The sequence below is a fragment of the Neomonachus schauinslandi genome, chromosome 5, assembly GCF_002201575.2.
Source record: "Neomonachus schauinslandi chromosome 5, ASM220157v2, whole genome shotgun sequence".
Taxonomy (NCBI): domain Eukaryota; kingdom Metazoa; phylum Chordata; class Mammalia; order Carnivora; family Phocidae; genus Neomonachus; species Neomonachus schauinslandi.
In genome coordinates this window covers 38295902-38314787 of record NC_058407.1, presented here as the reverse complement: position 1 = coordinate 38314787, position 18886 = coordinate 38295902, and the positions used below count along the sequence as shown (strand labels likewise).

General features: G+C 37.3%; 1 protein-coding gene across 1 annotated transcript in view; it reads left to right on the top strand.

Annotated features, from left to right (window-relative positions):
• The window catches only part of OTOGL (otogelin like), a 138516-nt gene that overhangs the window by 41682 nt on the left and 77948 nt on the right, over positions 1-18886 (top strand). The window contains exons 19-25 of the mRNA XM_021678549.2: positions 265-474; positions 3075-3240; positions 4040-4114; positions 6490-6542; positions 8090-8252; positions 12701-12808; positions 13612-13750. Coding sequence (XP_021534224.2) covers positions 265-474; positions 3075-3240; positions 4040-4114; positions 6490-6542; positions 8090-8252; positions 12701-12808; positions 13612-13750 — 914 coding nt within the window. The remainder of the gene's footprint in view (positions 1-264; positions 475-3074; positions 3241-4039; positions 4115-6489; positions 6543-8089; positions 8253-12700; positions 12809-13611; positions 13751-18886) is intronic.

Sequence of the window (18886 nt, the reverse complement as noted above, 5' to 3'; positions counted from 1 at the left end):
CAGTTATAACACAATACTTTTTTTGGCTAAAAGATTATTAAATATGGAATAAGGGCTGTCACCAATATTGCTAAAAGTAAAAATAAACCAACAAAACAGGATAAATGGAAAATAGTGATTCTTGTTGAAAATAATATGCAGTTCAGTATATGGCTAGGAAAGCAAGATACTTAGATAGTTCTGGAATTTGGTACTTAGGGGTATGAGCTAGACTAGTAAATAAGTGCTAATGGATTTTTTTTTTGTGGGGGGGTTTCTGTTCAGTTGGATACGCAGCACAGTGTGATGTTATCCACCAAGCGCTCTTTGCTCCCTGCCACGTCTCCATCAGCCCGGGGCTGTATTATCAGCTGTGCCGCCATGATGCCTGCAGGTGTGGAAGCGCCTGTCTCTGCAATGCTCTCGCCCACTATGCCTACCTCTGTGGCCGGCGTGGTATTACCATCGATTTCAGAGCTCAGATTTCATTCTGTGGTGAGTGTGATGATGGCACAGATAAAGAGGATCAGATGACACTTTAGAGATTTTTGTGTAATTAACTGCCTTTTTTTTTTAAAGAAAAGTCAATAGTGCCTAAGTTATCTGGAATATGATTATAGTGTACAAACATGAAAAACAAATGAAATACTTCACTTCTTAAAATTGGAGCTATATTGGATAAGACCAATCATTTTTTTTTTTTACTATTTTTATCATAAGCAATATTAGAGTTGCAACTGCATGGTTTGAGATATGCAACAGAAATAATGTGAAAAATTTGAAAAAAATTTTATCACAGAAATGTCATATCTAAGTATTGGAAAGTACGGAAACACATTATGTTGTATGGTGGCCCAAGCAATTTGTAGTTAAATAGGTAAATTACACAACAGGCAATTATCTCAAGTTCAACCTCATGGCTTATGGTGTCTCTTGTCTCATTCATGGTAGACTGTTTCCTTTCTTTATGTGTTCTATAATTTTTTATGAGTTAATTAGTATCAGAGTTACCCCCTGCCCCACACCTGTTAGAATATTTTATGGCCTGGGTTTCAGGAGTGTCACTCTCTCTACCTCTCCAACCCCCTCTCTGCTACAGGTTTCATTAAGCTTTTTCCTATCACTGCAGGGGTATCACTGGTCAGTTTTGATAGTAATTTCTCAGCTTGGGCTTTCTAAGACAAAAATAATGTAAATATAAAAGTAATGTAAATTCATATACCAACTACACAGGATGTAAATCCGGGATTTAATTTCTCAGAGGATACTTTATTTCACACTGACCCCACAGAATTAGAGAAGCTTTCTTGGCCTCTTCCTGTACTAGGATCAGATTCCTTCTAGTCCAGGAGTTGACAAACGACACTCTTGGGCTTCCTATTTTTTGTAAATAAAGCTTATTGCCCATATGCATCCAAATTGTCTATGGCTGCTTTTGAGCTACAAGGACAGAGTTGAATAGTTGTGACAGAGACAATATGTATGGCCTGCAAAGCTGAGGCCATCTACCATTTGGCCCTTTACAGAAAAAGTTTGCTGACCTCTGCTGTAGTACATCTTTCAACTGAGGAAGGAGCTTTTCTGAGGGTCAAGTTAAAGTTCTCCCAGTTCCTTGCCTTGTGAAGAATCAACTCTCATGTCCCTTTCCTGCATGAGTTAAATGTAAGGTTCAAGATTACTGGGACCCATTCTCCCTTTCTCTTCTCTAGGTTCTGGATTTTATTTCCCTCCTCACATCTGGTATCCGGGGAGATTACCCCTCCCCATTTTTTTTCACAAGATCAATTATACATTTAACATAATTTCAGTTATGTTTTATCTAGAATTTTCTACGTTTTTAAAAAAAATTATTTATTTATTTATTTATTTGAGAGAGAGAGTGCACGCACAAGCTGAGGGAGGGGCAGAGGGAGAATGAGAGAATCTCAAGTAGACTCCATGTTCAACTGATTGAGCCACCCAGATGCCCCTCTAGGTTTTTTTTTTACAAGTGTGTTTTTAGATTATTTTAGTTTGCCTACTATAATCAGTTTGGGTTGGGCTAAAGAGAAATTAGGAAGGTTTAGAAAAAAAGTATGAACATTATTCAGAAAGTGAAAAATAAGAGCTATGAGTAAGGATCAATTAAGCCAAGTTTTGCCTTATTTGTAGAAGACTTAAAAGTTTCCTTAGGTTTAAAGAATGTCACAAACAAGGTGATGTCAGTATAGCAGTAATAGATTTAAAATGTGAGGATGGGAAGTTTATTTGGACATGCAAAATACCTTAAATATTAAAAATATATGGTACAGACTGTTAAAGATTATTATGGAATGTCACACTTAAAAACATTTCAAAATAGAAATTTTATACATCTGTTACACTTCTATTGAGAAAAATGCAGTTGATCCTTGAACAATGTGGGAATTGGCACTGATTCCCCACCCACTCACACAGTCAAAATCCATGTATAACTTTTGACTCCCCCGAACACTTAACTACTAATAGGTTCCTGTTGCCCAGAGCCTTACTGATAATATAGTCAATAAACATGTATTTTGCCTATGTATTATGTAGTATATTCTTATAATAAAGCAAACCAGAGGGAAGAAAATATTAAGAAGATCATAAAGAAGAAAAAATACATTTACTCCTGTTCTGTATTTATTGAAAAAATTCAAGTATAGGTAGACCAACCCGTGCAGTTTAAACACATGGTGTTCAAGGGTCAACTGTAAACATTTTATTTATTTATTTGCTTATTTGTTTACTGTTTTTTTATTTTTATTTTTTAAAGATTTTTTAAAAAATTTATTTGAGAGAGAGAGAGAGAGCACCCCCGCAAGCAGGAGCAGGGGGTAGGAGCAGAGGGAGAGGGACAAGTGGGGAGCCCGACCTGGGACTCGATCCCAGGACCCCGGGATCATGACCTGAGCACAAGACAGCCATCCAGGCGCCCTTGTTTATTTTTTCTGTTGTAGGATTCTGGACTGTTCTAAGGTTTATTGACGTAATATATCTTTGTTTTTCATGACTTCTATCAGAGACCTATAACCCGGCATGAATGCCTCTGCACCCTGTGGCAGTCCTTCTCACCTGATGCTCCTTCATCCTAGGGGTCGTGTGCCAGAGGGGCATGCTGTACCATCACTGCTCCTCCTTTTGTCGCCGCTCCTGCACGGCCCTCGCCGCCCCGGAGCAGTGTAGTGATGACTGCATTGAGGGCTGCAACTGTCCCGAAGGCAAATACTATGAAGACACGCTGAGCTTTTGTGTGCCCATGTAAGTCACAGGAATGGGCTGATGGGATCCAACGTCTCTCTCTTTGTCCTCACAGGTTAAAGGGGCTTTGTGCTTGTTTTGTTGGTTTCTTCCTTTTTTTCAAATTTAATTGACTCAGCACCATTTACTGGAAAATAAATATTCTCCATCACTGAACAGCTACTTTTCCCCTACAACGAGTGTGCATATATGCAAAGATCAGCTCGTGAGCTGCGTCGTTAGTTTCTCCATGTCTTTACCTTTATTTACTTACTTTTAACCCTGCACATGTTCACAAATAGCTGCAGAAACAGCTAAGGAATGTGATGGTTAATCCCAAAGTTTATTCCTGCCCGTTCTTACCACATCGAAATTAATAACAGGGTTTATGTTTCAGTGTCACGGGAGGAATTTCAGTAGCAGGATTGTCTGTCCGCACTCAGAACGTCCTCAAATCTCGCGGGAGATGGAGACTTTGGTCTCACAAGTAGGGCGAGATGATATATCGATTGTATTTCTCTGAAGTGCATTCAGGGACTTTTTTGTGACTAAAACAACACAGTCTGCACTGTGCCTAACACGATACAGCATCTGTATGTAGAAAGCACGATCTGAAGCCACACGATAGTCCCGGGTAAATGGTTCCTGCCATTCGTATAACAGGACTGCATGCAGGCAACGAATAGTGTCATCTTTAGTGTGCGCCTGAAAATTGCCAACACGGAGCAGAAGGTCTGCTTGAATTTTAGTGTTTTTAAAAAAATTTATAGCCTATTTTATTAACCTGACCTCCTCCCCCCCCCCGTTTTTTTTTTTTTAGATTTCACTGCCGGTGTCATTCTAGGGGCAGCGTCTATCAACCGGGGGAGCTCATCCCAACACCGTCGGGCTTATGGTAGATTTCCCCGATGGGGCTTGTACTTGACAACATGTACTAATAGAATTTTTTAACCCAAACTGCGAATTTAAATATGACTTCTGTAATTTCAAATGTACAGATAACCTTTATGTGGCCTTTTCAACCATATATATATGAAATATATATATATATATTACATTTCAGCACTGAATGCCTAAGTCTTGTACTCATAACTGCAGAAAACAGTTATGAATTAAAGTGTCATGTAGCGAAACGGAAGCCCTTTGATGAATTTGGTTCTCAGGCAGAAATACTGCAAGTTGCTTAGGGGTTTTAGCTGTACTGAACGATGGCATATCACACACTGAAGTCAGTGAGCCCCCTCCCTGGTGACATCGATCCTAGCGAGATAGCACTTATTCATAGGATAACACTCTTTCCTGTCCTAACCTGTTTGTTAAAAGTGCAGACACATCGTGCAGCAGTCTGCATTGATCTTCATTCAACTCTGAATCTCCTCCTTTCAGTTGTACCGTAGGAACCTGCAGATAATAATAGATGGTAGATAATAGTAGCAATAATGATAATAAGGATATCTAACCATCGCTGTGCCCATCCTGCAGTCCCGGTACCCTTCTAAGTGTTTGATGTCTATTATTCACCCACCACTGTAACCCTAAGAGATAGGCCCTGTGGCTCTAGTCCCTGTTTACAGGTGAGGAAAATGAGGCCCTGGCAGTTAAGCAACTTGGTAATGAAGCTGATTTTCTATTCTAGGAAACCTAGCTCTGCAGCACTTGCTTTATTGCCTACCTTGCTCTGCAGCTTATTTTTATTTATGGCAGAATTCTGTTTATGGTCAATTTCTCTTTATTGTCATCTCTATCTGCTCCCCTTCCACCCCACCATCAAGACACCAAGGCAACTGGCTCTTGAATCTTTCTCTAGTAGGTTGGACTACTAGCCGGTTTCCCAAGCTGGAAATTTAGGAGTCATTTTGGACTTTTTCTTCCAGTTCCACACTCCCAGCCAGGAAACCCCCAACCACAGTGGACTTCGCTTTCTAGATATAGGTGAAATTCATGCCTTCATTCCCATCACTACTCCCTAGCCATGTTTCTGGACCTTTCTACCTGGTTTTCTTATCTCTAGTCTTGTCCCCTTCCATTCTACTTAGGTGTTATATCTCTCTAGAATTTAACACAATTGGATTTATTTAAGTAAACTTGGAAAAAACAAAGGAACCATCCCACTTCAATAAGGAAAGAAAAATTCTGTTAGTGTAGCGATCTCCTGTACCATTCTTCTCAAAAAGCCTGTGTCCCAGGGAGAGTATGATATGGAAAACCTGGATCTGGGTCCTAAGACCCTTAAACCTGACTGTCTCGGTTCCTCTCTGCCATGCACAGTGTGAGTGAATCACACCTCTGGGTGTCAGCTCAGTGTTACATGAGGCATAAGCATGCATTTCATGTAACATGGCCTTTGCATGCTAGTCAGCTTCTTCGTCTGGGCTCAAATGTAGTACACACGATCTGGTCCAAAGCTGAAGTAAACACTGTTTATGCTGGAGTTGTTGAAAACTGGCGTGTTGTTTCCTATCTTGATTTCTTTTTTTTAATGGAGATATAATTAAATGATATCTTCTTAAGGGATTTTCAAGATTAATCTTGCTTGATTTGGTTTGCCTTATGCCCTGAATTTAGATCCTAATTTGCAAGGAAAATGTGACTCCATTCTATCTTCAACACTGCTGCCAGAATGAGTTTTCTAGACTTGGAACCAACCTCATTACCCCTTCATTTCAGGTCTCCAGGATAAAGTCTTAGCATCTTAATGGAGTTGGCCTTGGCCTTTTGCCATCTGCATCTCCTGTCACTTCTTGCACTGTACTTTGTCACACAGAAACTGCTTTGTACCACATCTCCCCTGAGTGTTATAGCCTTCCTACTTTATCCATTTCATCACCTCCATCCATTCTTTAAGACTGTCCAGACTTTACCTTCTTTGAGTGTGTTGATGTCAGTTGCCAAGAGATTTTAAGACAATTTTCTGTGCTTTACTTTTATATCTTAAACATATTTCTCTGTTGCATATGTCACACTGCATAAATTATTTATTTGTATATCTTCCTTTCTTACTAGTGTAAGCACGTGGGTGAAGGCTATGAATTTTGGGTTTTGTATCCCCTATGCCTATTGCAGTGTCCCACACATAGTTGTTTGATTAAATTGAACTGAAATAGCTCTTTTCAAACTGGACGTAAGCCAATAACTTATTTGTAAAAAATTATGTGGCAAAAAATAACATTTGTATATGTACCCTATCAATTATTGCACAATAGATTGTTTTTGAAATACAGAAAAAAACAGGTGTGGCTTCTAAATTAACTATTTGTTTACCTCTACTAGCCAGTGTTCGAACGGGACCGTGAAATGTGATGAACCAGCAACGCCCTCTACTGGTAAGATCAAGATAGATGTTTTCCTTAAAGAGAACGCAGCTCTAATAGTGTTCCCATTTTTCTGGAAGTCATAAATCCATCACAGCCCTCCTTGCCAAGGTGCATGAATATAGCCTGGGGAATGTTCCTCAACATGGTGCTCCAGTGCTTCCTTAGTTTTTTCACATTGATAATTATAATATTTGTAGGACATCCTGGGTGAACTGACAAGGCTGCTGAGGGGCAGTGCTGATCAACCCAGGGATGCTGCCTACATGCTGCCCACCCCAGAACGACCTCAGGTGCACCTTAGGCTCATGTATCCAGGCATCTGTTGAAACCAGCTTGTGGACCAGCAGCTGGGAAACTACTCTAGACCAGGACTTCTCAGATTTAATGTGTATGCAATCACCTGGGGGCCTTGGTAAAACATTAATTCTGATCCAGCAGGTCAGGGGTGATGCCCGAGATTCTACATTTCTGCTGCCACTGACACTGGTTCTTGGACTCTAGGACCAGCAGCCATCAATTAAACATGGCTTGCAAGATGACATCTACTGCCATCTCTCTTTAGAATGTTATTTTACACTTGCATATCATTCCTGAAAGTCCTATATATTAGAGTACCCTACATATGATTTATTTTCATCATATAAAAGCCTTGTTTTTAGTCACGGTGCAGAAATTTTAGACAAATAACAAACAGCACGCTTTCATTGATTTTAATGGACAGAGAGAGTGTACGCTGATAAAACGGAGCTATTGCTTTGTTATTTATTTGCATGGTCTTGTATATATTATTATAAATTCACTTTGATTTATATGCCCTGGATTTGCTTTATCTAAGAACTATCTAGGCTTCTTTACAGGCTGTGTTCATGGACCACACACATATTCAGTAGCAAGGGGACCATCCTTGCCCTGCCCTATTTGCTTCAGGGTGGCTTCAAGTTAAAGAGGGGAAAATCCAGGTGGCCAGATTTCTCACAGAGGAATCCCCAAGATTTGGTCCCATTGACCCCAAGAAGGGAATTTATTTAATCCCTCTGAGCCCAGAGCTTTCTGGAAGACTATGGAGCCCCTGCCTATAATTATGTCTGCTTTTGCACTTCTACACTCTAGTGAGGACTGATGTAAATAACGACTCAGAGGTGAAGGTCCGAACCTATCATGTGTTCATTGTAAACACATGGCTTTGTAAGAGTGTAAGTATGCTATCTTACCAGCCCTCAAGAAATTGAAAGTGTATGTTTGGATTAATCAAAATACCCTGTTTCTTGACCTCAGAAAATTATATAATAGTTGTTTAGTTATGCTTTGTGGAGGGCAGGTAAGGTTTTCCAACTCCAAATAGGTTTTTGAAATGTAGGAGACAACAGAAAATCTTCTGGGAGAAGGTTTGTACGTTCCTCAGCCAAACATTGCAGACTCAGAGCATCAGCTAGTAATAACTGGTAAGATATTCTAGGCCAAATTCTGCTTTGATGACAAACGCCTGTCAGGATGATTATCTGTTTATGGAACAAATACTAAGTTAAGGGTATTTTATCTGTGCCTTTTCCCTGAAGTTCATGCCTGTCCCGAAGGAAAAGTGTATTTTGACTGCAGATTTCCTGACCCTGAATTACCAGCTGGTGGTGTAAATTGTGAGACTACATGTGCAAACCTGGCCATGAACTTCACTTGTGCCCCATCCTCACCCTGTATAAGTGGCTGTGTTTGTGCTGCAGGGTAAGTCTCTTGTTTTTTGTTTTCTTAAATATTCAGGATTTGATAGAAAATGACAGAATGCAAGAGCTCTTAAAAACATTATTCACAGAAATAGTTAAAATTGTTCTGACTGTGGTTAACTCTGAGTTGGTAACTAGAAGACTGTTGTAATTATTTTGCTATATTCATGTAACATATCCCATGTCATATTTGAAATATGGCATGACGTATAACACATGATTGAATATGTCACACATGTTATACATACAATATTATTAAAGTAGTACAATGAATTGAAGAGAGAACTCAGTTTAGGATGGACTTGGCATTTATCTCCTGGTTTAACTGCAATTTTGGGCAAGTGACAGTGAGCCAGTATCCACTTAAAACACTTCCAGTGCATATCTTTGGTATATTCTGTTGTGTTGTTACTGTTGTTGAGGTTAAGTTATAGTGATGCCAACTGCTGTATTTTTTTATTTTTACTTTTTTAAGATTTTATTTATTTATTTATTTAGCATGAGTGGGAGGAGGGGTAGAGGGAGAGGGACAGACAGAATCTCAAGCAGACTCTAGGCTGAGCATGGAGCCTGATGCGGGGCTCGATCCCACAACCCTGAGATCACGACCTGAGCTGAGACCGAGAGCCAGATGTTTAACCAACTGAGCCACCCAGGCATCCCGCCAACTGCTTTACTTAATGGATGTTACAAAAAATGGTGTGTTGCGGCTACATAGGGCAGTGGGTAACAGTGGGTAACAGTGGGAACTCTGGCTTCAAACACACCAGAGTTCAAATCCCAGCTCTGCTGATGTTAGCTGAGTGATTTTTCTGCAAGTTTCTTTTAAGCCTGTTAGGTTTGTGAGATATGGGGTGTGTGTGTGTGTGTGTGTGTACTCAATAAATATGAATCACTATCTTATGGCAGAATAATCTACTCCTATTTTTGTAAATTTCCTTTATTAGCAGGAATGCCTCGTACATGGGAAAGTTAAATACAGAATCTGGTGGCTATTCACTTCCCTGCAGGCACATTACCTCTGGCCTCACGGCCCTCCCTTTTCTGGTAGTGAATGGAGGCAGTACACAGCGAGAGGCCACCTGAGGCAAACAGGTCACCCATTCTTCCTTGGTGAACATATTCACACAGGGGGATTCCTGGGCTCAGGTCATCTAAGCCATGAGTAAAGAAGAGAGCGGTTTTGTAGTCTGTTTCTTAGGAGAGTTGGCGTTTGTCTCAATAGTCCCCATCTGGAACAGGCGGAAGAGCCAAATGACTTGGAACTCTACCAATCTATTTAGAAAGGGAGGAGTTGAAAGAACAAGGGCCCATGAGTGGGAGAATAAAGGTAGGTAGAAATCAGGCCCTAGAGCAGATGAGTGAGGAAGACATTTTAGTAAAAAGGACAAGGGAAATACAACGTTTATTATGGTAAAATAATTGAAGTGTATAACTTTGCTTGATTTATTTTAATTATGACTCAAGGGCTCATAGCTGATTAGATAAAGCTGCTTCCTAATTTTGTTTCATAGGCTTGCAGTTGATGCTATTTTTTTTTTTTAAGAATATCTAGTTACTGTCACCTTTGACTTTTAGTTCAACAATGATTTATCTATTTTCTGGTCTAATTTCATTACAAAAACTAAAGAAATTTTCTCCCACCTTCTCTTATTGTATTGAAGTAAATATAGTTGGAATTAACTAAGAGGCCTCTGACTGATTTGGAAATAATTTTATTATGGAGAACTTTCTGTTATAAAGTTGTTCATGGTAATATGATTTGGATTGTCTTCCATATGACCTTGGCTGGCGTATTTTAGGACAATAAGCCTAGTATTACCTGTTTTATGGGGCTCCTCAGAGTGACAATAGTTCATCGAGTATGAAAGATCCTCATTCCTCAGTTTAGAAATCACTGTTGGAGTGCCTGGGTGGCTCATTTGGTTGAGTGTCAAACTCTTGGTTTTGGCTTAGGTCATGATCTCAAGGGTGTGGGATTGAGCCCCTCTCTGGGCTCGAGCTCAGTGGGGATTCTGCTTGAGTTTCTCTCCCTCTCCCTCTGCCCCTCCCCCTCCTCAAATAAATAAATAAATCTTTTTTAAAAAAAGAATCGCTATGGATTAAAGAAGTGGAAAGTAATATAGTGAAAAGAGTCATATAGAAATGGTTCAAATATTGGCTCTTCTTATTAGCTGAAGTACCTCAGGGCAAGTGACTTAACCACTTGGAATCTCAGCTTCCTCTTTTTAAAATGTATCCACAAATGTCTATTTCACGGGGGTCAGGTATGTGCCGTGCACCGGTTATATGGTGCTAATGTTTGGGCCACTGTGTTAAGCTACAGGATGGGGGGCACTACTAAAATACATTTATAAGATAACAACAGAATCTTCCTATGGGATTGTCACTAGGATTAGGTGAGTTAGTGCTGTTTTTAACGTGCTTAGAATAGTGGCTGGGCCATAGGAAACACTCAAAAGAATTAGTTTTTGCTGTTGTTTTTATTTTCTCTGTGAAACATTTAATGAAGTACTTGCAGTTCATTGTGATGAATCCTCCAGTAAAGGTTTTTACACATTTCTATGTATAGGGAGTGTGGAACATAAAAGATTGCATTAAATTGAGCCTTAAATGGTGAGAAGTTTTTCAGGCAGAGCTGGGGAAGAGAAGGGTTTTCCAGGCAGAGGAGAAATGAAGATGCAGAGGAGAAATGGCGATGCCCAGGGAAAGTGGAGAGAAGTTTGGGAGGGGTGAGCTGAGAAAATACAGACTCTAAGACTGTTGTCTGAAAAGGAAGAAATCTAAATGAGATAATGCAGTGTTTATATAAATAGGTTCATTTGGTCACCTTTACTCAACAATTGAGTGTCTGCTATATGCTAGACATTGGGGCACAACGATCAAGATATTCTTGGTCTTCCTGAGTGGAGCTTGAGGTCTAATGGACAACATGTACATTAAATAAGAAATTACAGTGCTATGCTAGAGGAGCTGTGAGCGGGAAAGCAGAGAAGGAAACATATGGGATCATTTCTATTCGAAAGAAGAGGCAAGAATCCAGGATTCCTGACTTCTATGTTAATTTTGATAGCATTGAATTATAACATTTTAAAGCAAATTCAGAAAAAAACTTCATATATTTTGGCTATTTTTAGTAGCTACCTGTGTTTATTTTATCATTATTTTAAATTATTATATTAGTTACATTATTATAATTTAAATTTTATTTATTAGTAGCATTTTATTATTGTTTATGAAATAAATTCTTTTTTTTTAAAGATTTTATTTATTTATTTGACAGAGAGAGAGAGAGAGAGCAGGAACACAAGCAGGAGGAGTGGGAGAGGGAGAAGCAGGCTTCCCGCGGAGCAGGGAGCCCGATGCAGGGCTCGATCCCAGGATGCTGGGATCAAGACCTGAGCTGAAGGCAGACGCTTAACAACTGAGCCACCCAGGCGTCCCATGAAATAAACTCTTGAGAAAAGATTTTAAGCATATTGAAATATTTATGTATATATTTATATCAAGGGTGTTGGAATATGTATCATATATCATATGTATTTATTTAATCTTCATATCAAAATATTTTGAAAATATACTAAAGGTAATTCTCCTTTGAAATTATGGTATTTAATTTTTATATTCATAGATATTTTAAGATACTTTTTAAAAAATATTTTATTTGTTTATTTGAGAGAGAGAGAGAGCAGGGTGAAGGGCAGAGGGAGAAGCAGACTCCCCGCTGAGCAGGGAGGCTGACTTGGGACTCGATCCTGTGACTCCAGGATCATGAACTGAGCCGAAGGCAGAGGCTTAACCAGCTGAGCCACCCAGGTGCCCCTTAAGATACTTTTTTATGGGATAATCTTTCAAGAAGGATATAACATGTCAAAGGACACTAACATTTAAAAAATGTTAATAATAATAAAGAATGTGAAACACTTGATATAATGGCTTTTTATTCAAAACACATCTTAACTAAATTCTCAGGATTTTAAATTTAAGCCCGTACATAAGGAGCTTTTGATTATTCTCTCTGTTCCACAACAGAAAATATTATCTATTTCATAATTTACTCTTTTATTGAAAAATTGTTAGGCCCCACAGATTTATTTCTTGTAAGTAGCAAATATTGAAAAAAGGGGGCCTCACTTATTCTTTAAATGTTGTTTTCAGAATAGCTCACTGTACCCAGAAATTTAAGCTTCTGTTTCTCTTTTATTGTGCTAAGCGATAACAAAAAGGTTAAAATATTGCATCTGATCCCTTGCCTGGCATTTTATTTACTCCTGTGATAGGCAAGGTACAGTGTGAAAAAGAGGGAGCCAAAGATTAGGTCCACCCCTCCACAGGTCTGAGAGAACATGCCTGTGGTGGCTGTCGTAAATATAGGCGGCGTTGACTATGACAAGATTACTGATTCTTAAAAAACTGAAACTAAATAGCATTTACTTCTTCATTTGGAAGAATGGCCGAGCACAAAGGAAAGTGTTATGTTCCCGAAAGCTGTCCGTGTATCTGGAAAGATTGGGAGTACCTCTCGGGAGAAGTGATTGCTACACCATGTTATACCTGGTAATGAGATCCATTTATTTCACACAAGTTTTCCTAAGCAATTGTATTAGTTTCGATCATCTTGTAGTTACTTAATGTGACTGACTTCAGCAAAAAAAAAAACAAATCAAGCCTGAGTAAATAAGATTTTCAAGGCATTCAGGAGTTGGTGGAGAGCTATTACCTACAGGGGAATCATATCATTATTTTGGGGCATATTTGTTTAGCCCAGAAAAAAAACAAAACAAAACTGTGAAATGTAAAAACTTGAAAATTTAATAAGAAAAAAATATCTCAAGTTTATAAGAAATTAATAAGTGCTCCAAAGAGAAGATCTCATTTAATACAAGGTCTTCTGTTTGGAAATAAGCCAAAACAATGCCATAAAACAAAATTGAGATATAACTTTTTTAAAATGTGGAAAAAAAAATTCTAAGCTCATGAAAAATGTCACATCTAGTATATGTAAATTGATCCAAATATAGGAGACAGTTTTTTGCTCCCATCAGGGTTATATTCAATTTTTTATTCTGTCACCTGTTTTCAGGTGATCCTAGCACTATTTTCTAGGCTTGGTTGTGGTATCTGGTACTCTTTTTAAGCAAAGTGATAAATATAGGCCTAACTTGTCAGTGTAATAAATATTATAGAACCAATTGGCAATATGACTAAGGGCTCTGGGCTCAGTGAATGTTCTTGAATACAAACCTTACAATGCTCAGTGAATGTTCTTGAATACAAACCTTACAATGTTTTACAATGCTTGCAAAACACTAATTAGAGCCAAATGTCTCAGAGAGATAACTGGTGTTATTTTTGGCTAGTGTTTGTCGGCGAGGGATGTTCAATTGCACCTACTATCCATGCCCGGCTGTGTGTACAATATATGGGGACCGGCATTATCATTCTTTTGATGGATTGGAATATGACTATATCAGTGATTGCCAGGTATTTTTGATAAAGGTATGTCACGATTAGATACTTTTATTTGCACTTGTATAAAGACTTAATGTAAAAAACAAGTATGCTGATACATGACATATAAATCCACATGTCATTAATAAAACCTACAAAAGTGATAGCAATTTTAAACATTTCATTGACTCATTCTTAAGTTTTATCATTTATAGGTGATGACCTACTTCTTAAATTTTCTATGCTTCTGTTTTCTCATTTGTAAAATGGGGATAATAATTGTACCTGTCTCTGGGGGTAGTCTTTGGGATTAAATAAGATAAAAATATATAGCGCTCTTAGGTAGTGCTTGATATATAGTAAGTGTTCAATAAATGCCAACCATTTTTATTTTTATGAGCTTAATTTGGTGAATACAAATATAAGACATTAAACCATGCGTTGGATGATACGTATTGTTTATGATTATAAGCAATAAAGAGACATTATTCTTAATTCTAGACATGTTATCTTGATGATATACTATAGTAAACCCTGGGCTTAGTATACCTGATAAAATCCTTAAAATTTCTCATATGTTTAATGCGTTTGGGTTTACTTTATTCCTAAATTTTATTTAGACATCACTGATCCCAGAATTAAATTTCTAAATGTAAAATGTAAGCTTCAGAAAAAAGTTGTACGAAAGTGAACAAAATAACATCTTTTCTTCCAGCAAGGTAACCTGTGATTATCTTGAATGCATGTCTTATTTCTGGGTAATGCTTTTATGTTATTAGAGGTATGTGTGTGATTCTGTTCTTTTAAGCATATATCAACAAAGTAGACACATTCCTATTTTGTATTAGTTCTAGTAAATAAAAAACAAATGGTAAAATCCATTGTGTTCCAAACTTAAACAATTCCTGCTTATGTTTTAAACCATTGAATTTCCCATTTGGTACTATTCTCAGCCTCCATTATGAACAATTTTAAGTTTCTTAAAGAATAAATCCAAATTTGTCCAAGAAAATTCTGAAGTTGAGAAGATTGGGATCATGCCTTACATTTCTTTTCCCCTTCCCATGTCATTTTGCAAAATGCTGAGCATTTGGTGAAATCTTACCAACTCCTTATTTGAGCTGTGTGCTCTGCCTGGCTTTTCCTTAACCCCTCATTTTCTTCACAGTGGAGAAATCATAGTGTTTACCAGTCTATTTTAAAACAATGATTGTGCAGAAAGCATTTCAAGTAGAATATTTGTCTCATCTCTGATTCTTGGTAAAATGAAAGTATGTGCTTGTGTTTGATGCTGAATGATTATAGCAGCCTTTCTAAAAATTGTTTATTTCTTTATTTATTGGTGCTTCACTATAACAGTATCATTCCATTTAGCAGGCAAAAGCCATTAAAGTTTGGCTTTTAGACTTTTAAAACCTGACTCCTATCGTCACTTTAATTTGCTACTATATCCTTCTGTTAAAAGACAGTATCTCATGTTCAATTTCAAATTTTAATAAGATATGCCTGTCTGTGTATGAGAAGACATGTCACAGGAAATATTCTTCCAATCTTTTAGTAAGCAATGAAATTCAGATCCTTAATTTAATATCTGAATTAAGATCTGTCATTAGGGTTCATGTAGTAAGATTAAGATATGAAGAATATTAAAAGTCTAAATTTTCAATTTCTAGAATTGTATGTGTCTTTTTTCTTTCTGCCAAAGCAGAAGTATTCTTCCTTTTTGTACTTTAACAATGTTCTTTAAAAAAGAAAGTGTTTACAAAAGATAGACTTCAGAATGTAACTTTCAGGGATTTCAATTTGGTAATTAAAGAGAAGAAAAACTATTAATAATTAATTAGAATTATACTGGAGAATTATTTACTATATTATAATGGACATTTTTATGAAAATTAGTAAAACGAGTACCAGGCCACAAAATAATTAGGACAGTTTGATCAACATATACTTGATAAGCCAAGAAATATGTTATTTGATCATGGTGCAGGTAATTATTTCATATCAAAGATGAATTAGTGATTAACAATGCAACCTAATTTTCATGGTTTTGAAATCTTTTCATGCCCTCTAGTAAATTTCTCAATGTTTGGGTTTTTTTTTTTTTTCTGCTTCAATTTTTCTTCAGGAATTTTTTTGTTTGGTTTGGTTTGGTTTTAGTTTGGTTTCTTCACTTACTCCACATGCCTAGCCTTCTCTGGTTTAAAGGGCAGAGCCTTCTCTTTTGGGGAAAGAATCAGCATTTCCTTTGAGAAGGATACAATTACTACCAGCCCATTCATTTACTTGCTCCTTTTTCAGGGACAGGAATAATTTCTGTGAAGTACAGATTTAATTCTTTCTTCCTTGTCAAACAGCTCTCTTTCCTCCTGCCTTGATTACAGATTCTAGGTTTTATTTTTGTTATTTGTAACACTGGTGACATTTATTTCTTTGGGCCTTCTGGTGGTCTAGTAACCTCATCCATAAATATGTCTCTCCATTTGCCAATTGGACTTCTAAAAATTAATACTTACTCAACTTTATTTTATAAGTAACTTGACCTTCACATTTAAAGAGATATGAACGTTTTTTTTTTTTTTTTTTTTTAATCTCTGGATTGTAGAGTTTTCAATGTAATCTAGTTTTAAGTACAAAGTAAGTACTTACCATATGTTTGTTGAAGCTGGTCAAACTTTAAAAATTCAGGTTCTCTGATATTTTATTCATTTTGGAGGCTGTTTACCCTTTACTGTGAATACATATGGAATATATAACATATTGTTTTTTAAGTGGGTTGAAGCAAATTTAAGACAAAGGTATAATTGTATATCCAGAGGTAAGACTTGTTTAACAGTGAAAAGAGATGAGAAAGAAAGGCTTCTAATTTCATCACTCTCCATCATTTGTCCCATTAATGTTTCTGGTGTGCCTTCTATGGGTTGGGCCCTACACTGAGGAGTGCAAGTATGATGACCAGCAAAAACAGAGATGGGCCTTGCCTCTGAACCTGAGACTGGTGTGTGGTAGAGGGTTAGTTATTAATCACCTAATCACAAAACTCATAAAATTTCAACTGCAAAAGTCAGTGATGACCTGAATGCAAACTCTAATTAAACTTTTAAAAGTTTATCTTCTTTTTTCCTTTGATGTAACTTGTGCTTTGTAATTCTACTGCCTCTGCTGGTCCCTTGTCTCTGATCCCTCCTCAATATCTTCTGATGGCTCCTTTCTTCAAGAGTTTCTTAAGACACTAGGGCTCACAGGTTCCATATTACCATGTCTGTTTCCTCTGCAAAACTCTAATTAAGGAACAAACTGAGATCCTAAAAACATTACAGAGTTGATATATATTTCTTTTAAAAATGATAAATACTCTTCCACTTACTTTCCCTTCCTCTGGCCATCCTAACAGTGACTGGAAAAGTTATTCCTTATTAAAAAGATCTTTTGAGGACGCCTGGGTGGCTCAGTTGGTTAAGCGACTGCCTTCGGCTCAGGTCATGATCCTGGAGTCCTGGGATCGAGTCCCGCATCGGGCTCCCTGCTCAGCAGGAGTCTGCTTCTCCTTCTGACCTTCCCCCCTCTCATGCTCTCTCTCTCTATCTCATTCTCTCTCTCAAATAAATAAATAAATAAAAATCTTTAAAAAAAAGATCTTTTGATGTTTTTGACTGACTTCTGGTTCAGCAAAGTCTGGTTGTCTCCAATCTTTATTTCCAGTTTAGTCCCAAAGAAGAAATCTACTCTAAAAGGATCTTAAAGTTACAGAATCAGGAGATAAGCAGCCAATTTAAAATTTTCTCCAAATAGTAATCATTTGCATGTATTTACCATCTCTAAGCCAATCATTTTTATTCCTTGAAATGAGATTCTTACTGTGGTTTGTCTTCTAGGTGCAGTTTTTATTTATATTGTTTGTCTGACAACCATGCTGGGGACAAAGGGGTCAGAGGCAGAAAGACGACAACTTAGACCTTTATTGATAGTATAATATACCTTGTCTATATTACAATGGATATTTTCAATGCACATCAGTTTTTTATAGTTTCCTAACATTTTTATATCAGGAAAATCAGAAACATTTATAATTAAATTAAACTATATGATAAAAATATAAAGAAAATTCCCCTTCAATTCTGAGACATTAATGTTTCCAAAGCTAAAATGGAAGTGAAAAATATATTAATTTTGGAGTGCCTGGGTGACTCAGTCATTAAGCGCCATCCTTCGGCTCAGGTCATGGTCCCAGGGTCCTGGGATCGAGCCCCACATTGGGCTCCCTGCTCCACGGGAAGCCTGCTTCTCCCTCTCGCACTCCCCCTGCTTGTGTTCCCTTTCTCACTGTGTCTCTGTCAAATAAATAAAATCTTAAAAAAAATTATTAAAAAATATATATTAATTTTATTTAATTTTTAAAATTGTATGAACAAAACTTTATAGACAGCTCTGATGTATTTTTTAATCTATTTCAGTAGGAAGATGAAAATCTTGGAGTTTATGGAATTAATTCTGTGCCTTTTTTTTTAGAGAGAGAGGGAGTCTGAGTGGGGTTAGGGGGAGGGGCAGAAGGAGGAGAGAGAATCTTAAGCAGACTCCATGCCCCTCATGGAGCCCCATTCAGGGCTTGATTTCATGACCCTGAGATCATGACCGGAGCTGAAATCAAGAGTTGGATACTTAAGTGACTGAGCCACCCAGGCGACCCTGTCAGTGTCTTTTCAAAAAATTAGTGGTTAGCCTGGTGATGGGTATTAAAGAGGGTACGTTCTGCATGGAGCATTGGTGTTATGCACAAACAATGAATCATGGAACACTACATCAAAAACTAATGATGTAATGTATGGTGATTAACATAATAATAAAAAATTTTTAAAAATTAATTCATTTTCTACTTTATCCATGTAACCTAACTCTTAAATATTGTATCCTTGTTGGAAATTTCAAGCAAGATGATTGTAATATTTTATCCATAAGATCGATCTCCATTATTAATCTTAGAGGTTAAGGTTCAATATTTACTTTGCATTGTAATAGTTTACCTACTTAGATAATTCACCCCCTATTTTGAAAACTTCTAAAACATTCAGTAGCACAATAATAGCATAGGTTTTCCAGTAATTATTTTTGTACCTTTCTCTATTTTTCTCTTCTTTCTTTCCTTCCTTCCTTCCTTCCTTCCTTCCTTCCTTCCTTCCTTCCTTC